The 12,779-nt window shown below is 47.4% G+C and overlaps 1 protein-coding gene across 1 annotated transcript in view; it reads left to right on the top strand.

The window, feature by feature from the left end:
* The first annotated feature begins 6,052 nt into the window (after positions 1-6,052).
* IQCJ (IQ motif containing J) overlaps positions 6,053-12,779 on the top strand; it is a 48,307-nt gene continuing 41,580 nt past the window's right edge. Inside the window, exon 1 of the mRNA XM_054282304.1 lies at positions 6,053-6,071. Within this exon, the coding sequence (XP_054138279.1) occupies positions 6,053-6,071 (19 nt within the window). The remainder of the gene's footprint in view (positions 6,072-12,779) is intronic.

Below are 12,779 nucleotides of genomic sequence, written 5' to 3'. Positions count from 1 at the left end.
AGGGTCCCTCTGGAGAGAGGGGTCAGGGATTGGGGTCCTGAGTTCCCCTCGAGGGATCAGGGGTTGGGGTCAGGGGTTGGGGTTTTGGGATTTTGAAGACCCCAGTTCCTGGAGCTCACACTCACCCTCAGCAGGAGGAGCAGTGAAGGACAGAGCTCTGGTGTGGCAGGGAATTGTCCCCACAGCAGCAGCGGCAGCAGCCCGGCCCCAAACCCAGCCCCAAACCCAGCCCTGATCCCCAAAGGGCAGCCCTGAGCCCAGCCAAGCCCCCAATCCCTGCACTGCCCTGGAAAACCCCCAGGCACTGAGATCAGCCCTGGATAAAACCCCAACAAATCCTCATCCCCATCCCAAACAAGAATAAAACCCCAACAAATCCTCATCCCCATCCCCAGCAAAATAAAACCCAACAAATCCTCATCCCCATCCCAAACAAAAAAACCCAACAAATCCTCATCCCCATTGCAAGGAAAAAAATAAAACCAAACAAATCCTCATCCCCATCCCAAGCCCAAAAAACCCCCAACAAATCCCAACCCCCATCCCAGGCAAAACAAAACCCCAACAAACCTTCATCCCCATCCCAAGCAAAAAAACCAACCCAACAAATCCTCATTCTCATTGCAAGGAAAAAATTAAAACCCAACAAATCCTCATCCCCATCCCAAACAAAAAAACCCCAACAAATCCCCATCCCAAGCAAAATAAACCCCCAACAAATCCTGATCCCCATCCCAAGACAAAAAAATACCCCAACAAATCCTCATGCTCATCCCAAGGAAAAAACACCAACCTAACAAATCCTCATCCCCATCCCAAACAAGAATAAAACCCAACAAACCCTGATCCCCACCCCAAGCTCACCTTGTGTCCCCTGAGCAGCTTCATTCCTTCTCTGAGGAGCAAAAGGGAGCAAAAGTTCCTGGGAGAAAGAAATAAAAAAAAAAGCAAAAAAAGGTAAAAAACATAACCTTGCACACCTGTGGGGGTTTGCACAGCTGGGATCTGGTTCTGGCTCCCCTGGGCATGGAGGGAAGGGCAGCACCAAAAATGAGCACAAAAAAAAGGAGAGCAAGGACTGAAGAAGCCACAGAAATGTCCTTTGATACAGGAATTAATTTGTTAATTAACTTTTGTTTTGTACCAGAAATGCAGCACCAAAGGACAGCAGCACCTCATTTAAGATTTAAAAATATTGAAGAAGCCACCCAAATGTCCTTTGATACAGGAATTAATCTATTATTTACCAGTGCTTTTGAACCATCCCTGGTGGTGTTGCCCAGCACCAGCCCCTTTTAATGCAGAATAAAATGTTTATTTTGAAATAAACCTTCCATGAAAATCCTGGCAATCTTTGGTATAAGCCCAGGTTTCCTCTGCTTTGGTGTCTGTGGGCTGTGAATTTCAAAGCCAGATCATTTTCCTGCCCTGGCTCTCACAGGGTTTTTGTCCTCTGTGGCTTTGGGGGGGGTTTGATGTCATTGTGGATTTTATCAAACCCCACAAGCGCTGATTCCATCTCTGCTTTGGCCTCAATGATCCAGGCTTGGCAGGCCAGGCTGCTGGGGAGAGGATAACACAGTTCTCAGAATGGAAATAATCACCAAATAATCATAAAATAATGTCAAATAATCACCAAATAATCACTAAATAATCACTAAATAACACCAAATAATCAACAAATAATCACTAAATAGCACCAAATAATCAACAAATAATCACCAAACAACACCAAATCATCACTAAATAACACCAAATCATCACCAAATAACATCAAATAATCACTAAATAATACCAAATAATCACTAAATAACACCAAATAATTACCAAATAATCATTAAATAACACCAAATCATCACCAAATAATAACCAAATAACTCCAAATAATAACCAAATAATCACCAAATAATACCAAATAATCACCAAACAATAACTAAATAACACCAAATAAACACTAAATAACACCAAACAATAGCCAAATAATCACCAAATAACATCAAACAATCACCAAACAATAACCAAATGATCACCAAATGAACACCAAATCATCACCAAATAATAACAAATAATCACCAAACAATAACTAAATAACACCAAATAATCACCAAATAAACCCCAAATAATCACCAAACAATCAAATCATCATCAAATAACACCAAATAGCACCAAATAGCACCAAATAATCACCAAATAACACCAAACAATAACCAAATCATCACCAAATAACACCAAATAATCACCAAAGCGCAGGCAGGACTCCATCAGGGAGCAGTGTTTGCACTGGGAAAGGGCAGATCCCTCACTGGGATTAGTGGAGCTGGTAGAAAATCAGGAATTCCCTGGATAATGTGCCAGTGGTTCATTTTAAGCTGGGTTTACCTGTCCAATGTGCCAATGGTTCATTTTAAGCTGGGTTTAACTGCCCAATGTGCCAATGGTTCATTTTAAGCTGGGTTTACCTGTCCAATGTGCCAATGGTTCATTTTAAGCCGGGATTTTTGGGATGTGGATTTACAGGAGCAGAGCTGGGAGCAGCTCCATGGCCACACTGGCTCCTGTCTGCCCAGAATTTCATTTTTTGGATACTGGGAAGGCAAAACTCAGCATTTCAGAATAAACCTGGGGTCTGGGACTTTAGTGGGGCTTTGGGGTCCCTGGGCTGGAAGGGATCCACAAGAATCCAGTGCAGGATCTGCCATGGGAAGTGCCCCAGGAATGCAGGAAAATCCCCCCATTCCATATTTTTGGGATTTTCCATCCCTGAGTCCTGTCCTGAATTCCTGAAGGGATTCCCCCAGATCCCAGCCAGGCTCATCCATCAGTGATAATTCCCAATTTTCCTTTGTTTAGACTGATGCAATCTCTGGAATGTTATAAATCAGGAGAGAGCGTTTATCTCAGTCCCCAGGCACCGCTCATGACTAATTAAATCCCTTAATTAACTGGAGCAGGCCCCTGAGGAACAGCAGGAACGCCATTCCCAGACAATGGAAGAGCATTTCCCACTGGATTTGCATCCCCAGGGCTGAGCAGGAGTAAAATAACTCTATTCTTTTACTATTTGCTCTCCAACATAAAGATTTCATATTTAAATACGATGATTAATGTTTCTAGATGAATTCTGGTTGGATAAAGATTTCATATTTAAATAGGATGTTTAATTTTTCTAGATGAATTCTGATTGGATAAAGATTTCATATTTAAACACAATGATTAATGTTTCTAGATGAATTCTGGTTGGATAAAGATTTCATATTTAAACACGATGATTAATGTTTCTAGATGAATTCTGGTTGGATAAAGATTTCATATTTAAATATGATATTTAATGTTTCTAGATGAATTCTGGTTGGTTTTCCTAAAGCACCAGAGCCAATGGATACACTCAATTTTCCCAGGGATTTTTTCCTCTCAGCAGCACCAAAACCCCTCAAATATTTTCTGAGTGAACCATGACCATTCCCTGCAGATAATCCCTCACATTGCCTCGCAAATCTTTGGAGTTTCAGCTCCTGAAATCCCTCTGCTCCGGGAGGAAAAGGCTGGGAAGGGCATTTGACCCAACCTAAGCCATGTCCATGGGGAGCAGGATGGGATTTGGGAGATTTCCCATTCATTCCTCCCCAGGCTGATGGATGCAAGGCCTGGATTTGATTTAAGCCCTGTGACAGTCGGGGTTGGGTTTTAAGGGAGCAAGGGCAGCTCCCCCTGGAAAGAAAAATGGATTTTCCAAGAGTTCCATTCATCCTGCACAGCACAAGGACACTCAGAATAAACATTTGGGAGGGATTCGAGGAGCTGAGATCCATAATTCACTGTGAGAGCTCTTGGTTCTTGCTCTGGGATGGAAAAAAAAAAAAACACTGGGAAGATTTAAATGGAACAAAATCCATAATAAAGCTGTTAAGAGAATGAACAGACACAAGAGGTGCTGGGCAGGGCAATTAATTAGGGATAATAAAGGGGCAATGACAGCATCCAATTGAAGGAGGAATTAATGGGAATCTGCACCATCCCTGCTGCTTTTCCTGGGAAAGAGATTCTGCTTGGACTGGGATTGGGGTTTGTGCCTTAAATGTTTGGGGTTTGGAACAGAGCCATTGAAAATCCATCATTGTTGCAAAAAATGTGGAATTTATGGTTGGACCAATAAATATCTCACAGCCTGAACCAGGAACAGTATCCAGGGAAATGTCTCTAAATTGGCCATGGAAGTGGAATAACAATTAAGAAATATTTACTTACAATTATATCCAATTCCCTTTTTTTATAATGCTGTGATTAATTAAACTCCCAGATTTCCTCCTAGTCTCTCAGTATATTACACATGGAAATTAATTTTCTCCAACAGCTCATTAAGGGCCCCAAGTGCTGCAGATCCCACTTGAATCAGTTATTCCTTACTTTGCATTGGAAATCCTTCCCTGCACATCCCAAAGGCATTTCCTGTGAATGGCAGGGAATTTATAGCAGAGAAAGTTCTTTTTGTGACATTGGGTTTCATTCAGTAACCAGGTAGGACTGAAGGGGGAATTTCCCAGCACGAAAACTGAGTTCTCAGGAAGCATCCAAAGCCATCTCCAGGTGTTTCCAGGGATAAATCCAGTGTTTTCCAAGTGTTTCAAAGATTTCTGCAGAAATCTTTGCACAAGTTTAGGCTCAGGACACTGACAATGCACCACCTCCAATGAAATTACCTCCAGAAAATGGATTTTTGGCAATGTTAGGGAAAGATCCCTTAAGGAATTTGTGCCTGAAGAGCATCGTAAACCCCAGTGAAGCCACCTGGATGCAGATTTGGGGTTGGAATTGTGTATAATAAAATTCCCATTGAGGAGCTGATGGAATGAGCTCTTTGGAGTTGGTGCTGGCAGCTGGGTTTATTTATATAAAATATAAACCAGAATGTAGAATATAGAATCTATAAAATAAAATATATAAAATAGAATCTATGAAATAGAAATATAAAATGAATATATAATATGTAATATATAACATATAACGTATAGCGTATAGCATATAATCTATAATCTAGAATATAGAATATATAATCTAGAATATAGAATATATAATATATATTATATATTACATATTACATATTACATATTATATAATGTATTATATATTATTTATTATGTAGTATATATAATATAATATGGAATATAGAGTATAGAAAATAGACTATATGAGATAAAATACATAAAATCAAATCTATTAAACGGATTATGTAAAGTAGAATATGGCATTGCTGTATTTCCGTGCTGCACACATCCACCCCGCCATTCCCTCTCGGTCCAGCCGCGCTGATTCCCCGCCAAACGCTCCTTGCAGGGGTCAGAGCGGCTCCGAAGCGCCCGTAAATCCGAGTTTCCCCATTGCATGGCTGCAGGCTGGGGATGACAGCGGATCCATCCCTGCGCTGGAGCCGTGCCAGCAGTTGCTGCTCTCGCTGGCTGTCACTGCTCGCTCCCGCTCTGGCTCTTCCCATTTTTTCCCCCCTCCCTCTCTTTGAGGTTTTTCTGGTGCCCAACTCCGAGGTTCGCAGCTTCTCTGTCTCCTGCTGTTCCACGGGAGGCAGCGCCGGGAGGAGCCGCGTTCCTGCCTCCTTCTCCTGGGAAACTTCACCATGCGGCTGGTAAGGGATGGGATTCCCAAAGGAACGGCCCGGGATGGAGCGGCTCCGGGATGGAGCTCCGGGATGGAGCTCCGGGATGGAGCAGCTCTCCGGGATGGAGCTCTGGGATGGAGCAGCTCCCCGGGATGGAGCTCCGACATGGAGCAGCTTCCCGGGATGGAGCTCCGACATGGAGCAGCTCCCGGGATGGAGCTCCGGGATGGAGCTCCGGGATGGAGCTCCGGGATGGAGCAGCTCCCGGGATGGAGCTCCGGGATGGAGCAGCTCCCCGGGAATAACCGAGGAGAGGATGGCAGGGTGTAGGGTGCCCAGCGGGACAGGGATGTGACACACCAGGGATGCGCAGGCACATTCCCTTAAGGAATTTGGGATCCAGAGGCACTTCTGCCTGGGGAGAAAGCGGCTGGAGCGTTCGCGATGCGATTCCTGACGTGCTGTAAGTTTATTACGGGAATTTAGGGCTGGGCTCTGTGGTCGGGAAGGAGGGAACCATCTCCGGGTGATAACAATTCCGAACAGCGCTTGGAAAACATACCCGAGGATTCTCAGGGCTCTGCCGAGCCGTGGCCGGTGCTGTGGCAGAATTTCCCCGGATTTCACAGCCCTTTTTCTCTTGGTTGTGCCATTACTGGGGCTGTGCTTCCCGGGGGAGCAGCCCGCGGCTCTGAGCCCCGGGATCCCGCAGGGATTTCAGCTCCCAGCGCTGCCAGAGCCGGCGGATCGATGCAGGGCTCCTGAGCCGGGAGTTCGGCTGTTGTTCAGCACGGAAAAGCTCCGGGCTGGGGGCTGGATCCCGGTGAGATCATCCCGGGAACGCTGCGGGACCAACCCCGCTCTGGCGCTGCGCAGAGCACTGCGATGATCCCGGTCCCGGATTGATCGTGGGGTTTTGCCGGAGCAGCTGCAGCGGGGCTGGCTGGGTTGGGCACCCAGGATCTTCCCAGCACGTTGGGGCAGAGATTCCCTCAGGAGCGGCTTCCACAGGGTGGTTCCTTCCATCCCAAACTCCATCCCTGAGTTTGGGCACAGGCAGCGCAGGAGGCTTTCCCAAACCTCATTCCCTGGGCTCAGACATCCCACGAGGCATTCCCAAACCTCACTCCAAGGCATTCCATAGGGATGTGATGGATGGGAGTGATACAAACACCAGAGGATGGAAATAAAGCAGGCAGAGACTCTGAGAGGCAAGGCAGGGAGCTGGGGATGGTTCCTCAGGAATTCCAAGGGCAGGGAGCTGGGGATGGTTCCTCAAGAATTCCAAGGGCAGGGAGCTGGGGATGGTTCCTCAGGAATTCCAAGGGCAGGGAGATGGGGATGGTTCCTCAGGAATTCCAAGGGCAGGGAGCCGACCCTCGGGTGAGGATCCATCCTGCACATCCCATTCCTCACGGCAGGAGGAGGAGGTTGGGATTGATGGATCCTCCACAGCTCTGAGCTCCAGAGTGGGTGGCTGGAAATCAGCAAATATTGAATTCTCATTTCTCCCAAACTGGAATTAATCTGAGCTTCTCTATTTTCCCAGACAACTTGTCAGACGCTGGAAACTCATTTGTTAAATTGCACAGGGAAAAAAAGGCTGCATTAGGAATATCCCGCTTACCTGGAGCTGAATTTATTTGGATTCCCTTTGCAGGTTCAAGTTTTTCAGCTTCCCAAAGGGCTGGAGAAGCTCTAGAGGAGTCTTATAAATAAAATAAACCCATAAGAGTTTCCCTGAGCTGTAGGTGCTGGGATTTTCTTCATGTTCCCAGTGCAGCACTGCCTAACCTTTGGAATTGTGTCCAATAATTTTGTCCCCTGCTTTCCCCGAGTATTCCAAGGCACAGACAGAATTGGAGTCCTTTCCCTGCTTTAAATATCTTAAAACTTGGATTTTCTGTCATAGACTCCTGCAGGTCCTTGCTGTGGCAGTTTGGGGATTCCTGGAATCCCAATAAAACCAGGGATTGTGTGTGCCCCAGGACTAAAGCCTGGCTTTGTGTGTGAAATCTTGTGCGGACCTGAAATAAAGGGAAGAGATCAAATGCCAGGGAAGGTTTGTACTTCCAGCAATCCCCTGGATGCCAAAGAAAACACAGGAATAAATGACAAACTGGTTGGGATGAGCTCTCTGAAGGGGAAATTTTCATGTTTCAGGGGCCTTCAGTGGCTCTCAGTGCCCCGATTGCAGCTGGGAAAGCACAGCAAAGCCAATATTCCGCATTTTCTGCAGCTGGAAATCCTGATTGCAGCACCCTGGCTCCAGGTGGGCAGAGGGGTGAGGCACCTGCAGGTGCTGTCCCAGATTTCTGTGCTGTCCCTCAGACCAGGGGCTGGGGCCTGAGCTCCAACTCACTCCTCTACAACAGGCCGGATGAGTAACTACAGGGTGTAAACACAGAGAGTAAATACAGAGAGTAAAATCACCCAGAGAAAACATGGACATGTCTCCTGAAACAAGGATCTTAATCCAGGTTTAGCTGGAGTTTGGGCAGCTCTGCTCACCCCAGGTTTTGAGCGGGACCTTGCTGTGGGGACATTCCCATTCAGCGAGGTCAGAGCCTTTGAAGGGTCTAAAGAGGGAGTTTGGGGAGAAACAGAGCTGGGAAAATATCCATGGGGAAAAGGAATTGTCAGCTCTCCTCCTTGTCTGAGAGCTGGAGATTGAACTGGGACAATCCCTCATTTAAAGGGAGTGGAAACAGGAGAACTGTGGGAAAGTGGGGATTTGAGAGCCCATCTGACACTGAACTGAGCCAGAGAACCCCCCTGAGTAATCCAGGCTGGGAACAAGGCAGAGGGGATCTCCCAGTCCCTTAGGAATGATGATTTCCAGGCAGTTCTGTTGGATTTAGGAACACCCTCGAGGCCTTTCCCAGCTTCAATAATTCCATCATTCCTGGGATCTGCTCTCCCAGCTGCAGGAATGCTGCCATTACTTTTGTGTGTAAATCCAATTACATCCCCCAGTGTTTTTTTGCATTTCCCTTGTTCATGATTAATTTATTTGCCCTCAATTTCACCAAAATTCAGCATTTTCTGTCAGGTTTCACTGACTCCTGGTGTCACCTGCAACTCTTCCCCCTTGCTGCTCCTCTGCTTTTCCCACATAAATAATAAAAGGGATTTTGGGGAGCCCTGGGAAGCTCTTTACAAGCTGCGCAAGTTGGGCTCATTTAATTCCTGAAGGCTGCACATCCACATCCTGATATCCAGGCAGGGAATTCATTTACATGCCATGGATGGCTCAGCCACCCCTCAACTGCTGGCATTTCGTCCCTGCTTTGGAATATGATTTACATTTATTAAAAAGCAGTTGGAGAAGGTTCAACTTGGTGCCTTTTAAAACAATGTGGAGCGGCTGCTTTCAGAAAGACTCAGAGAGGGTCCTTTATTCATTAATTTCCTGTTAATCCTTTAAATTCCTTCCATTATCAAGTATTTAATGTGGTTTTTACGTGCTAATAACTGAATGGGAAGTGCGGAAAATTCAGGGTGATTTTAGCTCATCTCCTGTCTTGGTTTCCCTCTCCACAAAACATCCCAAGCTTTTATCCCATCCTTTCCTCCTCTCCCTGAGGAATCCAACGAGGCCAGCAGTGCCTGAAGGGAATTTTCCATCCAGTGACGTGGCTGTGTGGTCATTGATTGGAATCCTGATGGAAAATGTCCTCTTGCAAAGGGAGGGATGCCAAAGGAATCTGGGGATGCTGGTGGGGTTTAGGCTCAACCTAAAAAATGGGGGAATGGGTCTGTGTAAACCCCTCTCAGAATTGTTTCAGGCCAGCATTTCAGCAGCTGATTTGTGCCAAACTCCTCATCCCAAAGTTCTGCCTACACCTAGAAATAAAGACCCAAATTGGGTATAATTAAAATTAAACCAGTGGTCAAACTGCAATGCACCCCAGGCAAAACAAACCTGAATTATCCATTTACAATCACGGCTGCTGATGGAAAATGATCCTTACAATTCAGTGTGGGCACAAAGCACAACTGATGTTAAAGTGATTGTGGCCTTGGGCAAACTCATCTTCTATGGCAAAAGGGAAAAGAGGGAATCTCTCCCTCAGTCCAGGAACCAGCAGCACATGGGGGTCGCTGGAGCAGGGAATTTCATGGATGCTGTGCAAAGGAAAAGCTCCTTTTCCTCGGGTTTAGGATCTGAAGGAAGGATCCTGAGTGTTGTAATTAAAAGTGCAGCAGAGGCCTGAGGGTGAGGGATGTGGTCGCCACTGAGCAGCCCCTGGGGTTTTTCCCTGGGAATTCACCACCAGGACAGAGCAAACACACCCACACCAGGCTGGGGGGAAGGAATTGCACTGGGAGCAGCCTGGGAATGTTCCAAGGTGGATTTTAATTGAAAATATGGCCCTGATTGTGTGGAATTTCATGGTCACTCCATGGGGGGATGGAGGTGTTCCCTGATTGGGGATGAAGTGGCCTCAGCTTTGTGGGGCCTGTCACAACCTCACAAATAATGGAATTAAGGAATAAAGGAATTGAGGAATTTGGCATCTGACATTTGCAAACACGAGTTCTGACAGTGGAAATGGGGCCAGGGAGCCCAAACTCAGAACTCAGAGAGTGGCAGAATTAATGCTCATTTAACAGGGAGAGAAGGCTGCAAACATTGGTGCAGAAATGAAGATGCATTAATTGAGGCATAAGACACAGAAATGTTCGAAGACATCGGCTTGCTCGGGGTGCTAACAGATCAAACCAGCACTTTTGGGGTTTATGGCTGTTTTCAGCACCCCAGAGGGCTGCAGACTGCAGGGTTTGGGCCCATTGTGTCTGTCCTGGTGCCAAATGGACAGAGGAATGGTCAGTGCTGGCCAGCCTCAGGGCAGTGCACGTGCCAAGGCTGGAATGGCTCCATGTGCCCCCAGACTGAGGGGAGCAGGGCAGGCTCTGGGCAGTGTGTGTGTTTTGTGGGGTTATTTTGGGATTCAGGCTCCTGCTGGGGGCTCTCTGGAAGAGGAACTGTCTGTGTTCCATGTTTGCCAGCACACTGGGTGTGTTTTGGGACAGAAAGTTGTGTTTGGTGTAACCTGGAGCCCCTGGAAAGTGAATAATCCATTTTTGGCAGGAGGGGTTGCATCCCAAGTGACCCCACACGTTTGGGATCAGTGTGTGTGCTGTGAATCCCAAAGAGGTGATTCCAGCTCTCAGCCCGGCTTCTGGGGACTGGAAATTCGGGACAAAGAGATTCACTGACCGTGGATTTGTCTCAGCCTTCCTGGAACACCCCAAAGTTGTGTTTGTCCTTGTGGCAAAACCCAATTTTGTCACCAGGAGCTCTCCTTGACCTTCTCAGTGCAGAGCAGCCACCGAGCTCCTGGATTCCACTGGGATGCTGCTGTCTGGAGCACATTCCCCTGGGAATTCCCATTCCCATGAGGAAACATTTCTGATTTCAGCTCTTGCCCATGCCAGGGTTTTCCAGAGTCACCTGCAATTCCTGGGCACTGCCCAGCCCTGGCTGTGAGGAGCTGGAAACCAAAGCCTGAGCTGTGTTGTGCTATAATTTATGCCAGGAAGCAGATTTAAATTATGCAAATTGCTGTCTGCACTGAAGCTGCCATCTGGAAAAAGTTCTGCATGCAAAAATCTGTCGGGGCAAGGCAAGGGACGCGGGATCATTGGGAAGGGAGAGCTGATGGAATAAAAACAAGCTGCTCCTGGAAAAATGATTCCCTGCTCCAGTGCAGTGGCAAAGTTGCTGTTCTGGAGGAGCCAGATTAATATAGTAGGGGTAAAATAATTGTTTAAAGCTGCTTTGGAGCTGGAAGAGTTCCTTGTTATCCAGGAGGGATAAAAAGCAGGTTAGGAGGGAAAGGAGGAGCCCAAGGGAAGGGTGGCACATCCAGAGCTGGAGGTGGGCAAGGATCAGCAGGGAAAGGGTGAAGCTGAGAGAGGAGATGTGGCCTGGAAATTCTGGGGCACAGGATAAGTCCTGGAGCCATCCAACATGGAATATTTCTGTAATAAATGGGAATTGGAGAGGTTAAAGGATGCAGGATTTGCTGCCTCTCTAGTGCTGGAAATCAGGGAAGGTTCTTGCCCCAGAGGGTGCTGGCACATTCCCAAAGCTGCCAGAGCTCCAGGAGCGTTGGACACCACTGCCAGGGATGCCCAGGCTGGGATTTTAGGGTGTCTGAGCAGGGCCAGGGGCTGGGCTGGGTGATCCTGTGGTCCCTTCCAGCCGAGGATATTCCAGGATTCTGTATTTTCCATCAGAGCAGACTTGTGTGACTCCTTTCCCAAAGCCAGAGCTCCTGTGGCAGGAGGAATGTGCACCTTGGGGTTACAGCACCTCCTGGGGTGAATTTCTGGGGCAATCCACCCCTTCATGAGCAGGAATTGCCTTTCCTTGTTCCCCCAGGATGTCCTCAGGTAAAACCCTGCAGAACCCTCTCAGAAATCAGTGGGGTCAAGGACTTGTGGAACTCCCTGGAAGGGCAGAGGTGGGTTCTCCACACCCTCACAAATGTGAAACCTCTGGGCTTTCCAAGCCCCCTCCAGGTGCCCACTCTGTGTGCCTCAGTTTGGGGAGCAGCAGTGGCACCGTGTCCTTTGTCACAGAGCAGCACGGGCAGCCTGTGGTGACACCCCCTGAAGCAGAGCAGTAATTACAGAAAGCTTTGTCAGATTTTATTCTCTGCCCCTGCACAGGATGCTGAGCACGAGGCCAGGCTGTGGAGAGACCCCTCGCTGCCTGCACTGCCATTAACTCCATAGGCACGGCGTTAATTTGGAAAAATAACAGTTGGAGGCTGTCAGGGATGCTCCATAAAAACCCTGCCAGCTCTGCTGCAATGCAGACAGAAAACAAATGGTTCCTATTTCAGCTTGGCACGCTGTAACCCCACTGAGCTGACTTCCCAGGATAAACTATTGCTGTGGAATTGTATTCCCACAAGCAGCACCAGATCCTATTTAAAAAGCATCACACAGCCCTGTGTATTCCTAATTATTCGTGTGATGAAGGAAGAAACGCCTCAGTGCTGGTTTATTCTTGCTCACCATCCTCAGAACTATGCTGGGAGTGCTTTTCCTCTTTCCATGGAGCTGCTCTGGTAGATGGGATGTTGGGAAGGATGGATTCCCAGAGCAGCTGTGGCTGCCCCTGCATCCCTGGCAGTGCCCAAGGCCAGGCTGGACA

This window comes from Melozone crissalis, unplaced genomic scaffold (assembly GCF_028551555.1).
Source record: "Melozone crissalis strain CALT ecotype California unplaced genomic scaffold, PUWL_Pcris_2 ptg000034l_1, whole genome shotgun sequence".
Lineage (NCBI taxonomy): Eukaryota > Metazoa > Chordata > Aves > Passeriformes > Passerellidae > Melozone > Melozone crissalis.
This window is presented reverse-complemented; position numbering and strand designations above follow the sequence as displayed.